Here is a 14145-nt window from a genome sequence, read left to right as displayed (position 1 = left end):
CTCTAGGTGCTACTGGAACCCAGTTTATTAATAATCACACCCAAGGGGTTAATTTTCCTGCATAAATATATATGCAGTAGTCACCCTCAACCAACATCTCCTTTGGAGACCATGGTGCACCTTGGAGTGTTCATTCACTTCCATATGGCTGGAGTTGGAATGATCATCTACCTGCTCCTTGCTTTTAGAATTTCTAGTGAAAACCTCAATGCGGGTGTCTTATGGAAAGAAACATATGAGGAAACAATCCCACTTCAACCGCCTTGGACCTCTAGGGAGAGGCTGGAGGGGATATTTAAATCTAGGTTTAACAAGAACACATGTTCCAGGCAATGGAGGCATTAGAAAATGCAGCAGGTTCTCTCGCAGGGGAGACGAGAGGCGATGCTACGTTGATTCCTGTAATTGGACAGAAGAAGAAACAAATTGAATGGAACGAATGAGGGGAAAATCCATAGTAGTTCGTTATTCTAATAAGAGCTGGTTTCTTTTCAGGCAAAATGTCAAATTTAAAAACCTAAATTAAAAAAAAATTAAGACAAAGATTGAGAGTTGAAGTCCATAAAGTCACGTGGGGGAACTCTCTGCTCTGATCCAGCCACCGGCCTTAATGTTTCTACCCTCAGTTGCCCCGTGGGCTGTAAATGCTCGTTGGAGTATGGATAGTGCCTCATCTGGAAGTTCTAGCGTTGCTGCTGTCATTCCCAGGTAATACAGTCTGTGTTATAACACAACCTAGAGGTCCCAGCTGAGATCTGAACCTTGTTCACAGTCCTAGCGTCCAAGGCCAGAAGGGAGCACTAGATCATCGAGTCTGACCTCCTGTATATCACACGCCATCACCACCATCCAGACCTCACACAAAACCCAACAACAGAAATCCGACCAAAGTAAACAAGACTCGCACAGCACGCTCGATGCCACCTCAGAGTCCTGGCCCATCCTCCCAATGTCCTATCTCCAGCCATGGCCATCCCTGGTGCTGCAGAGGAAGGAGATTTTAAAAAAACTTCCGAGAATATATTGGGGGGGGATCTCTTCCTGACACCTGCAGGTGGCCAGATGAAACCCTAAAATCTGGGTGCTACATGTACACATTACAAGAGATAGTCCCTGACTGTTGAAGGAGGCAAGACAGAGAAAAGTGTTCTCTCTGTTATACAGGTGGGGAAGTGACACCTTGCAAAACGAAGGGTAACATTTTGAAAAGCCCCAATTGACTTTCCATTGTCAAGTGTCTTAGGCTCCTAAGTCACTGAAGGTGACATTTTCAGAAGTGCCTATGTGACATACCCAATGTCGCTCAGTAAGGACATGTTAGAGCCGGGTGGGATGTGATTTTTTTTCCCCCGCAAATATTATTGAGTCTGAAATCTTTTCCTTTCTCAGTTTGGATCGAAAAGCCCAAATCTCAGATATTTGCAAACCAAACCCCCAAGTTTTGTGGTCAATTGAAACATTTTGTTTTGATTTCAACCTTTTTTTCCTCTTTAGACTTTTTTCCCCAGTCTCGTTAGCTTAAATTTCCAAATGAAAAGTCACTAACCGGAAAACCACACTTTTTTTGAAAATGTCCAAATGTGCCATTGGGGGGGGGAGGGGGAGGGAATTCTCACTTTTTTTTTTTTTTTTTTTTGGTCAGGAAATTCCTTGAACCCGACCCTGTTTCATGAACCGCTTCAGTTTCAGCAAATCAGTATTGGTTGCGGGGGGGAAATATCCGTCGAAAAATTCCCAGCCAGCTCTAAACGTGACAGAGCTGGGAACTGGAATCCGGTTCTGAGTCCCATTCCTTAACCCCGCTTTCTTCTCAAAATACCAAGCTCAATCCAGGCTCCCGTTAAACTCAACAGGAAAAAACTCCCATTGACTTAAAGGTGGTTGGATTGGGCCCCAGGTTCCCAAGAAGGCATCTTCGTATCAACGGCAGGTTGGAAGTTTCCTAGCACGACTGATGTCTCATCAATACTAATGACTTTTCCTGCCTTGCCTGCTGTGGTGTGGATTTATAGGGCCTCTATGTTATATAGACATTTCTAGGTCCATAAATACTGCACTGCTGTAGGTAAGCTTGTGGCAGCATTTCCAATATAATATTCAGGATTTTATAACTCCCACCATAAAATTTTGCTCCGAGCTGGGACGCGGTGCATAGGCTCTTGGCCAGGGAACGGGTTTTATTGTTAAACTGGGGGAGGGGGATTATAAATCAGCTGTTCGGCTGCTTTTAATCACACTACTAACGCATGCTGGTGGAGGTAAGGATGAGCACAGGAAAGGTCGTCCAGGGATTAGGACACTAGCCTGGGACGGGGAAGACCCTGGTGTTCCATCTCTGCTCTGCCACACACTTCTCTGTGCAGACCTTGTGCAAGTCACTTAACCTCTCAGCGCCTTAATTCCCCCATCTGCAAAATGGGGATAATAGCCCTGCCCTTCTCACAGGGGCGTTGTGACCCTAAATCAGGGCCGGCTCTGGCTTTTTTGCCATCCCAAGCAAAACAAAAATTTAAAAAAATCGGGGCGTCCAGAACTGCACAGCGCAAAAAAAACCAAACAAACCTGTGGCGTGTCCGGAGCGGCAAAAAAAACCTGCGGGGCGGCCGGAGGCAGGGTGCAGGGGGACTCCCTGCACTGCAGACGTGCCCTGGCTAGCGGGGGGGAGGGAGAGGGAGCAGGGGGAGAGAGAGAAGGGGGGAGGCCAGATCTTCAGTGGGGCGCTTGCCTCGTGGCCCCGACCACCACGCTGCCTGCCGGGAGGGTTCCACGCCGCTCTGGTCGGCGGGGAGGAAAGGATGCGGGCTGCCCTGCCGGGCTTGCTACAGACCTGGCACCGGCTGGGGCAGGTGGAGCGCGCAGCCCGCTCCCAGCAGGGCACTCCCCTCCTCCGCACCGCCGCCCCCTACAGGGCGGCCGGATCAGCGAACAAAACAAACAAACAAAAAAAAGCGGCCGTGCCACCCTAGGATTGGGCGGAATGCCGCCCCGTAGAATCTGTCACCCCAAGCACGAGCTTGCTCGGTTGGTGCCTGGAGCCGGCCCTGCCCTAAATCCATTAACGATGACAAGGAATTAGAGCAACTGCTGTGGAATCCAGGGCGGGCTAGTTACGTTGGTGTAAATCAGTCAGGAGATAAGAACCTGCCTTTGCGTTAGAAATTTCCATTTGGCCTGAATCAAAATACCGGCTCCAGACATCTTTAAACTGAGAGCCGGATGCCAGACTCTGCGGCTTGGGCTCAGGCACCTAGTCCGAAGTCATAGGCATGTTCCTACATACCATCCCGTCCCCAATGAAGCAGAGGGTACTTAAAAAGATTGAGATTTTCACCCACTTGGCTTCCAAATCTCCTAGATGGCTTTGAAAAAATCTCTAAAACTTGCAGATTTTATGTATTTGCTGGATGCCCAGAGGGTCAGACCGGATGGGGCACTAAAAGGGTAATTTAAAGCAGTCCCAAACTCCAGACTGGACTTCCTGTGGCCTGCGGCTCTTCCTTTCCTTTTTTGTGCCCCAGATATGAACAAATAGCCGCCTCTTTTATTTTTAGCTCTCCAGGAAACAATAATTAGTCTCGTCTACAGGATGTCTTTGAGTGCATCAGATTTGATGCAACAGCACTTTAGTGCATTGTTTTGTCCGTTCGTCATCCTCCGGGGCCTAATAGCACCAGGGAAGTGATTAAACTGCCGGGGCCTCTGCATAAGCGGAGGCAGAAACAAGAGTGGATGATGAGATCTGGACATAGGGTAGTTACCCAGTCCTGACTTTTCTGTTAAAAATTCCTATTGCCTAGTGCCCCAGTCCAGGAATGGGACCTCATTGTTCTAGTTCTCTCTCTCACCGCCAGAGAGACGGAGACACAGACACACACACACACAATGAATTGAATCCTGCATAAACATCCTGGGGGAACCTTGAGTAGGAAGAGAGGTTATTTTACTGCTGCATTTGGCACTGGTGCGACCACAGCTGGTATTCTGTGTCCAGTTCTGAGGCCCACAATTCAGGAAGGATGTGGATACATTGGAGAGGGTTCAGAGACGAGCCACGAGAATGATTGGAACCATGCCTTAGAGTGAGAGACTCAAGGAGCTCAATTATTTAGTTTAACAAAGAGAAGGGTAAGGGGTGATTTGATAACAACAAACAGCTGATAATGGGCTCTTCGATGTAGCAGAGAAAGATCTAACAGACTGGGAATAAGGTGTACATTTTTAGCTCAGGGGTTTGAGCATTGGCCTGCTAAACCCAGGGTTGTGAGTTCAATCCTTGAGGGGGCCATTTAGGGATCTGGGGCAAAAATCTGTCTGGGGATTGGTCCTGCTTTGAGCAAGGGGTTGGACTAGATGACCTCTTGAGGTCCCTTCCAACCCTGATATTCTATGGTTCTATGAACAGTGAGGGTAATTAACTATTGGGACAACTTGGAGTTTTGTGGTGCGCTCTCCATCACTAGCAACTTTTAGAAAACCCTCCAATCCTGATTTTAAAAGAGTCCCAACAGCGGCACACAGAGGGAGCACCCGGTTGGGCCTTTGTGTAGGACTCCTCTGCCAGGCCTTTCAAAGAGATTTACAAAAGTGGGTAAGTATTAGCCCCATTCCCACAGGTGGGGAAACTGCGGCACGAAATGGCAAAATGCCTTGCCCAAGGTCCCATGGGGAGTCAGTAGCAGAGCAGGCAGGAGGACCCATGCATGAGGGCTGACTCCTTAGACCGCCTTCCCTGACTCAGTTTCCCCCAGGGTATACAGAGGATATAACTTAACTGGGAAATACAGCCACATCCTCCAGCGCGTCTCTGCAGGCTGGGCTTGGTAAGCGTCTTCCCTTCGTTACAATGGGTCTTTATTCAGTGGGCGGGCAGCATTCTCAAGGCCTGTCTGTTTGGGGAATAGTGACTTTCCAGCATGGCAGCTAATTTAGTAGATAGAGCATTGGAGGCGGGTGGGAGCATGGAAGGGTATCCATAAGTCAGTGAGAAGATGGAAAATAAGCTCTCATTTAAATGAATAGCAAGTTGGTATTTGCCAGACCTGAATTCAACTCCCTGTAAACTTGAGCTAAGTAGATGGAGATGGAGGGTGGCTGGGGGTGAGAGAGAGACTCCCCTTCTTCACCTCTGGATTGTGAGAGAGGAGTGGATGTGAGCAGCAGTTTGGAGGGTGTCTTTGGGTTGGCTGGTGACATGTCCTGGCCTGTGGCGAGGGTGTGGGTGAGGGATTTGCTTGTTACGTCTTTGCATTTGCTTGTTGAAAATGCCTTCCCATTGTTTCTGCTTTTGGGGTCTAGGATGTGCAACCCTGAGTGCACTGAGAAGCCCTTTGCTCAGGCGAGCAACCTGGTTGACTTCAATGGGAGTGAGTAAGTGCTACTCAGCATAATTCAGGGATGCAGAACTCTTTTGTACACCGTGCGGTGTGTGCCAACTGGTTGCTCCTCCCCAGAGCTGGCTGCATTTCAGTGTGGGAAGCACTTTGGTACTGTGCAGGAGTCAATGAGATTACTCCTGATTTGACCCCTCAGTCAATCGACTTCTTGTCGCGGCATTGGCAGCCTGAGCCATGCAGCAAATCAATCTCTCTGTGCATGTGCCTCAAGCGTGTCCTTGATTAACATCTCTGAGCCGTTCCAGCTCCTCTGATGTGCGAGAAAGGGACGTCACTAGTTACTGGTTTCATGTAACTTCTCCTTTTTCCAAACTAGCTTTGTTTGTGTCCCTTTGAGGTGAAGCTGTAATGCAGCAAAAGGTCAGCACTGAAAACGGGTCTCTTCCCACTCAGTAGACCAGCCTAAGGGCTGGAGGTGGTGATACAGGAGTGGTTGAACCTGACATCTAGACTGAGGGTGGAGGGCAGGGGAACCTACTTCCTCATACCAGGAGTTTGGAGGCTCATGGAAGTGGCTGGGTCTGACACCGGGTATGTCTTTTACAAGATCCTCCTATTCAGCTGAGCCAGCATAGATTGGGAGAGAGGGGCAACACCCTTTACTCCAGTCCCAGGACCCCCCCCCCCCAGCTCTGCGAGAGGAGTCCTGATCTGCTGCAGCCTCCATCGTGTTCTGGTCCTGTTCTCTTTGAGCAACTGCTAATGGTGCGGAACTGTGGTGGTGGGTTTTGATGTGAATGAACGCCCACTGGGGACAGGCTGGCTGCTAGCTGCACTGGGACAGCTTTGTTGCTCCTGGGACAATCCATTGTCTCTGGATTTGAAGAACAACTATTCACCTTGGTTTGAGCATTGGCCTGCTAAACCCAGGGTTGTGAGTTCAATCCTTGAGGGGGCCACTTAGGGATCAGGGGCAAAATCAGTACTTGGTCCTGCTAGTGAAGGCAGGGGGCTGGATTCGATGACCTTTCAAGATCCCTTCCAGTTCTAGGAAATAGGAAATCTCCATTAATTTTTTTGGGGGGAGGGATAGCTCAGTGATTTGAGCATTGGCCTGCTAAACCCAGGGTTGTGAGCTCAATCCTTGAGGGGGCCATTTAGGGATCTGGGTCAAAAATCTGTCTGGGGATTGGTCCTGCTTTGAGCAGGGGGTTGGACTAGATGACCTCCTGAGGTCCCTTTCCAATCCTGATATTCTATGATTCTAGAAGCTACATTAAGAGGCACCTGTCTAGCTCTTCTCAGTCAGAGGCTCTGACACAGGACTTCACAGGGCATGGCAGAGGGGGAAAGTCCCCAGATTCCATCTGGGATGCAGATGGCCCCATTGGTGGAGAATAAATATCTGCTACTTGAGGGCAGGCAGAAGGTGGAACCTAAATGCTCTCACCTGACTTGCGGGGTAGGTGGGAGGTGGATTCCAGCTCCTCTGATGTGCGAGAAAGGGACAGCATCTCATTTAGAGCACTGGCTGTCTTGCTGTTGGCTTCATAGGGAGCAGGACCAAGCCACTAATGGCTCTAGGTTATAGGCTGCGTTGTCTCGGTCAGGCGTGGCAGTCAGGAGATCCCAACGGCCAGCGCGGGAAATTCAATGAAGACTCATGCATCCTAACATGGTGGTGCCTGTCTTTATCAACTGGTGCACTTTGGACTTATCAGTGGTGCATATCTGCTTTCTGAGCAGGGGCCGTCTGAAGTCATCACTGATTGCAAAACTCCTGAGCTAGTCCCTTGTAATCTTTCACCCTACTCTTTGCCATCTCCAGGGTAAAGAGGTGACATTTTCCACATGGAATCCACCTTCTCCTAGAAACCTTCTGGCTTGGGTGGAGCCCATATCTTAGATCGTGAGCAGTGTGTGGGGGGCTGGGACCGGGACCATCTTTCTTGTTATATCTGTGCAGTGACTGGGCCCTGATTGGAGCTTCTAACTGCAACACAAATAATCGTGATGCTTCTCTTCTAAGCCTGACTTGCACAGTTGTGCTCTTCCCTACATCCCCAGCCATTACCCCAATTTTGGGGGGTAACAAAGGTCCTTTGTACGTTACAAATCCCTGTGTTCTCCACACTTGAGCAAAACGGCTTCTCTGAGACGTTTGAGATGGAGGGAACGAGCCAGCTGAGTTCTGACACTGGAAAGCTGGTGGCTTTTGAAAATTGTTTTAACATCCTTTGACCTCCCATAACTCAAAAAAGAGGCAGCGTCTAAACTTCAGGTTTATTTCATGCCCTGATTTTCACTGCCTGGGGCCGTGTTGGGGTGTTTTTAGGTGAGTTGGAACGCCGATATTTTCAGTTATTGGGGGTGAGCTCTGCGTATGGGAAGTGTTTTGGCAAAAATTGCAGCTTTATCCCAACTGATTGGTAGGTTGGGGTAAAAGATTTAGAAGCACCTAATTCTCCCTTTCAAAAGTGGCTGGGGTACGTAGGCGTGGAAGTGCCAGTGACTGGCAATGAGCTGTAAGCGCCTAAGTGTCTAAGGGTTTGTCTGCACGGCCAGCCATAGTATAAACCTACAGAATGTTAGCTTGCCACGCGCTAACGGCACTAAAAGTTCTGCAGTGCATGTTGCCATATTCCCCTTTGGAATGGTCGCTCAGATGCATGCTTTTGAGATTGTTTTGCCCTTTCTGATTCATAGCTTAGTTTTGTTAAATCCATTGTGAGCATCTACTTTGACTTCCTGGAAGAACTCAGAAGGCCTGACTGCAGGCCGTCTTTTTAACCAACTCAAATTCCTTTCCAAAGCCGGGAAGAGTATAGAAGTCCTCGCTCTAATCTCTAGACCTCACTCTGCCCAGGGCCAAGAACAGAACCCAGGAGTCCTGACTCCAATGTCTATACTGCGGTAGAAGACCTGAGGCACAGCCGAGGCCGGCCTGTCACCTGTCTCGGGCTCTTGGGCCTTGGGCTATAAAATTGCAGCGGAGACATTCAGGCTCACGGGGGCTCAAAACCCAGGATCCAGCACAAACGTCTACACAGCTATATTTAGCCCCAAGCCGGAATCAGCTGACCCGGGCTCTGAGACTTGGTGCTGGCGGAGGGGAGAGAGAATATCACAGCCTAGACAAACCCACAGTTCCCGGCAGAGCAGAATCTTGCAAGCTGTGCTGTAAATCTAACCTTGGAGTTAAGCTGTTGGTCGTGAAGACCCTGTGTAAATCAATTGCCACCAGGCCTGGAAATGAGTCAGTGTTTGTTCTAGACAAAATCATTCCCACCCCTTCCCTGGGTTGCACTCCTGCCAGGTTAGACTAAAGGAGGCTGAGTGCCTGTATGCAGAGTACGGGGAGGGTATGGGCATGGGTGATCTACACTAGGTGGGAATGGAGTTTTTAGGAGTCCGTAAAATCCACTAGGGACATAAAATCCTCTGTTGCTGTGGATTTTATGCTGAAGGCACTCAAAGGCTGGGGTAATGAACAGCAGTATAAAACCCCTTAGACAGCAAGACACCAGCACAGCACTGAAATCTGAACAGCAGATCTCTTCGGGGTTGACCAGAGAAATTGTCAGAAGGTTGGTTGAATGGGCAGTGGCTTCCCTGCGAAGGGGTGTTGGTGGTGAGCCGCTTGTGTCTGTACTGCACCCCGGTGAAGTGTGGTCCCTGCCGATAGTCCCCCTGAAAGGACGCGGGGTTTGTCTATGCTTGGAGCTGGCGGGCGATTCCCAGCTTCCGGGAGCTTGCCCGTGCTGGCTCTGAGCAAGCTCGCGTAGCTGCAGCAGCGTGAGCTGTGGGACTGGCCAGCTGCCCCTGGCTAGCGCTTCATGGGTGTGTACTCACCCTCTCCTGTTGCTCGCGCAGCTGCGGCTACCTGCTATTTTTAGCACACTAGCTCAATGAGAGCTGGGCATCGCACTCCCGGCTCCGAGTGTAGGTATACTAAATGGGGCAGATCTGAAGCGCCGGAGTCGGGCATCTTTGCTGACTTCAGAGAAGCAAAATCTTGCTGGCTGACTCTCTCGGGTTTGGGGTACTGGATTCTAAAACCCCAGTGTCCAGTGTGGAGGTTCTAAATCAGAGAGCTTAGAAATAGAGGCAGTGACCTGGGCAGCCGCTGCTGGGATGGGCGCATTTAAAAAAAAGAGCGTCGGTCATGCCAAGCAAGAAAATTGGGGTAACCCGTGAACTTCCTAGCAAGCTGACAGCCTGCACCATCGGGATGCCAGGCTTGAGAGCTCTTGAATCTGTCCTTTCTCTAGCTCCGGGTCCCACTGGAGCCTATTAAACGGTCTCCCTGAGTTTGTTTCTGGTAGCCTGTCCTCGTCGCCGCAACTCTCTCTTGTTCCTAATTCCACCGGGCGCTGCTTTAGAGCCCGCTCGTGACACTGCTCGGCCCTGTTTCTAGTTCACTGGAATATTTATCTTCTTGGAAGTGACTCCGATTCGCCTAGTCTTCTCCCGCACACAGCCTGCCAGCCCCGTCTTCCGGGAGGCAACATCCTCTTGCGAGCAAGGGCGTTCCCTTCTCTACTGTAATAGAAGAATGAGCGGGTTGGGGGGGACCCAGGCCATGGGAGGGGGTGAGGGCGAGTAACTTAAACCATGATGGTCAGTAAGTTATGTTCTTCCCGACTATAAATTGTGAAGGCCTTCAGCTGGGGGCAGAGTTGTTTTTAAAGCATTGTAAGGTTCAGAAGCTCTGTTGAAGCTTTTTAAAAGAGCCCAGAGGGGTCCCAGCTAGACTTGTTTCTCTGGAATTGTAATGTGAATCCATTTCCTGCACTGAATCTTTATTTTAATTGAATTCTGACAGCCAGGGTCTGGGCTGAGATTGTTGCTGCTGTTGCCTCCCAAGCTGGGCTGGGTCGAAGCTATTCAGGCCTCCGGTGTGGGGAGGAGGGGGGAATATGAGCCGATCTTCGCTCATAGTTTCCATCCAGGTCACGGGGGTGATGCTGAGAAAGCAGCTCCCTTCGCGGCTTGAAATGCCCCAGAGTGGAACTAACTTGGGTACCTACAGGCGGTTGAATGGAACCTCGGGTGAGTCCGATGGTAGGTGCTAAAGCAGCGTCACCGTCTTGCTACTGGTGTTTGCCTCCTGGCACCATCTCTCTCCCTTAGTGGTAACTGGGGCGGTTGCAGCCGGCTTGAATGCCGCTCGACAGACCAGCTGCCCGTGCGGAAGATGATTGCAGCGGGAAGTGGGCTGTAAGAGATGAGGGTCTCGCTAGGTGACCCCATGGCCAATTTCTGCAGCTGCAGAGCCGGTCACTAGAGGAAGCCCAAGCTAACAAGCTATTCCCTGCGCTTGGAGAAAGTCTGCGCAGAGGCAGGGAAGAAGAATGAAGAACTTGCCTGCGCTGGGCGTGTGTGCACCGGCGTAGTTACACCGGTGCAAACCTCTCGCCCTAGCGCATCACTCTGCACTGGTGTAAAAATGCTCAACCCCATTTTTTTGGATCTAGGTCCCATCTCCTGACCGTCCCATTCTCGTGTCCATTCAGTGGCTCTCCACACGACCGCAGGCCTGGCCTGCACTAGGAAATTAGGTTGATACAACTACGTCAATGGCTATTAGCCAGGATGGGCAGGGATGGTGATCCTAGCCTCTGTTTGCCAGAAGCTGGGATTCAGTGACAGGGGATGGATCACTTGATTATTCCTGGTCTGTTCATACCCTCTGGGGCACCTGCCAGTGGCCACTGTCAGAGGACAGGATGGTGGGCTTGATGGACCTTTGGTCTGACCCAATATAGCTGTTCTTATGTCACGCAGGGGTGTGACCCCCCCCCCCCGGCGCATCGCTTATCCAGTTCCCCTTAGCAAGCGTTGGAGCTGCGTCATAGAATATCAGGGTTGGAAGGGACCTTAGGAGGTATCTAGTCCATCCCCCTGCTCAAAGCAGGACCAATCCCCAGACAGATTTTTGCCCCAGATCCCTAAATGGCCCCCTCAAGGATTGAACTCACAACCCTGGGTTTAGCAGGCCAATGCTCAAACCACTGAGCTATCCCTCCCCCCACTGGGAGCCTCAGGGCAGGGCCGAGCGCCAGTCTTTCCTGCCAGCAGACGGAGAGCGCTCAGCTCAGTAGCCGGCTCCCAGGGCGGGGAGAGACCTCAGTCTTGGGATCGGACAGGGAAGTCTCTCGCCTGTTGTTCTTGGGGGCGCTGGCCTCAGCAGGATGCTGGTTGCTCAGGGTGGGAGGTAGTCCTAGCAAGTAATGGGGCCTCGCGTGGCGTGGATTCAGGGCAGGAGGTGGAAGAGCTCTGAACCGCTCCTATCACAACATCCAAAGGCCCAGGTGATTCCCTGGTTAACCAGGCAGGCAGCATCTGCGACAAGCTCAGGGTGTGTGAATGGGAGATTCTGGTTCGCGCTGTTTACACAGGTTTGCAAAATTGAGCCCCAGGTTTGCTTTTCAGTTCCCCTCCCCCAAGTGCAGGAGTGTTTGGATGCAGGAGTCGGGTGCAGGGGCCGTCTCCAGGCTGGCTGCTTGGTCGTGGTTTTGTGTGTGGCCGGCAGCCGTGTGGCATGGGGGGCGCTGGCGGAAGGAGCACTGTTTCGCTTGCACTTACAGGGCGGTTCTGCTAGGATCGTGTCGCAGGAAGATGGGAGCAGAGGCTGTTAATTCCTGCGCCTTACGGGCAGTGCAGGGAACAGCGCTGCCTGCATGCACTGTGATTGGTGGGGGCTGTTTAAAATCAAGTCCTGGCTAATTAGAAACCAGCCCAGACCATTCTATTGCTCTGAAGTGCTTCTGCTGCACCCGAGGACTTCTCTCTTAGCCCTGCTTTCCCCTGGTCACACTGACTGGTCTCTGCTCTCATGCCTGTAGCAACTAGACATTCCTTCCCCTACCCCATGGGGGATTGATCCTATCCATAATTTGGGGATCCCCTATTGTTGTGTCCATCTGCTTTGCAGGCATATGGGACACGCCCCACCTCCAATTAATAATAATCCCGAGCTCTTATTTAGCACTTCCCTTCAGAAGCTATCAAAGTGCTTTGCAAAGGAGCGTGGGATCATTAACCCCATTTTACAGATGGGAAAACTGAGGTACGGGGAGGTGAAGCGTCTTGCCCCAGGTCACCCAGCAGGTCAGGGACAGAGCTGGGAATAGAATCTAGGTGGCCAAGTGCTCCATTCACATCCAAACATTTGCCTGTGATTTTTGTAACCAGTTACTAGCCCAGTGACTGCGGTGGGCCACGCCAGCACTGCACCCAGTTCCGTTGGTGCATACAGTGTTGTGCTACGGCAGCCATGGTTGTTTCCATTACCATGCAGCCTAACCGGGTTTGCTCTAGTGCATTGTGGGAAATTGGGGCCAGCTATTCCAGGGGTCGGCAACTTTTCAGAAGTGGTGTGCCGAGTCTTCATTTATTCACTCTGATTTAAGGTTTCGCGTGCCGGTAATACATTTTAACGTTTTTAGAAGGTCTCTTTCTAGAAGTCTATAATATATAACTAAACTATTGTTGTATGTAAAGTAAATAAGGTTTTTAAAATGTTTAAGAAGCTTCATTTAAAATTAAATTAAAATGCAGAGCCCCCCGGACCGGTGGCCAGGACCCGGGCAGTGTGAGTGCCACTGAAAATCAGCTCGTGTGCCGCCTTCGGCACACGTGCCATAGGTTGCCTACCCCTGCCCCAGTGCCTCAGTAGGGGATTGATCGCTCGGCGTGGAACCAGCAGCGCCTAGGGCAATGCATTCTGGGATGTCCTACCGTGCAGAACTGACAGGATTGGCGAAAGCAGCTGCGCAATATGAATGGGCGTGGAGAGTCCTGTCCACCCAGCAAAGAGACCCCACTTGCTGGCTCCAGGAGTTCCCACCGTGCAGGGTGCAGGCACCTACCGTCTTTAGAGCCAGCCGGGCCAGACTCCGGCATGGATAGGGCCTGCGCAAAGCAGCCTCTGTGGCACTTTTGTGGTGCTCCCCAGGAGGCAGGAGCTGGGATCGCCCAACTTCCATGGCCACTCCGAGCCCCTGCTGCCCTAGGGGACCATTGAGGTAGACGCCGCATCCGGCTTTGGTGCCGGAGCTCCCTCCGTGCACCCTGCGTTACGGGCCCTTCAGCACCTGCCCTGTGATAACGTGCTCTGCGGTGACGCCCCCTCTGAACCCTCCTCTTTCGTCCTCTCCCCGCAGCAAACCTTTGAGGCCCACCCGGACGAGGAAGCCAGTGTGACGCACATGATCAAGGCGGGCAGCGGCGTCTGGATGGCCTTCTCCTCGGGGTCCTCCATTCGCCTCTTTCACACAGAGACCCTGGAGCATCTGCAGGAGATTAACATAGCAACGCGGACCACCTTCGTCCTGCCAGGTAGGGGAGCGGGGGAGGGCTGGGCTGTTTGTTAGGGGGCCAGGAGCCAGCTGGTCTCAGGGAGGTGTGGATTTGGTGACCACCTCCAGCCTCTTCATCCCAGTGTGCAGGCTGGGGGTCCCCTTGTGTCTGGGTTGAGGGAGGTGCTTTAGCACCCATGGGGTCCAGCTGCAGGGGTCAGGCCTGGCTTCGTCGTAGCCACGGGGTGGGAGTGACTGCGGGGAGATGTCGTGGGGAGGAGGTGAGTTTGCTGGGGTCTGCAAAGCCAATCTTTGGGGAAAGACCCGTTCTTCCTCCCCGCGAACCAGCAAAGAAAATCAGCCCTGAGACCATTAGTGCCAAGAACGTGTTCTCCCCCGCCCTGATCAGGGGAGTAGAGCTTCCGCGGTGTTCATGCCACTCCCAAGACATCCATCGTCTCTCTGGAGAGAGCACTTCCTGCCTACGAGCAGCAGGGGGCACTGTTCTG

At 51.6% G+C, this 14145-nt stretch overlaps 1 protein-coding gene across 11 annotated transcripts in view; it reads left to right on the top strand.

Moving 5' to 3' along the window:
* The window catches only part of ARHGEF10L (Rho guanine nucleotide exchange factor 10 like), a 191940-nt gene that overhangs the window by 165414 nt on the left and 12381 nt on the right, over window positions 1–14145 (top strand). For all 11 annotated transcript variants that reach the window (XM_034753125.1, XM_034753129.1, XM_034753128.1 and 8 more), the window contains one exon: window positions 13502–13676. In XM_034753125.1, coding sequence (XP_034609016.1) covers window positions 13502–13676 — 175 coding nt within the window. The remainder of the gene's footprint in view (window positions 1–13501; window positions 13677–14145) is intronic.

This window comes from Trachemys scripta, chromosome 19 (genome assembly GCF_013100865.1).
Source record: "Trachemys scripta elegans isolate TJP31775 chromosome 19, CAS_Tse_1.0, whole genome shotgun sequence".
In the NCBI taxonomy this organism is placed as follows: Eukaryota; Metazoa; Chordata; order Testudines; family Emydidae; genus Trachemys; species Trachemys scripta.
This window is presented reverse-complemented; position numbering and strand designations above follow the sequence as displayed.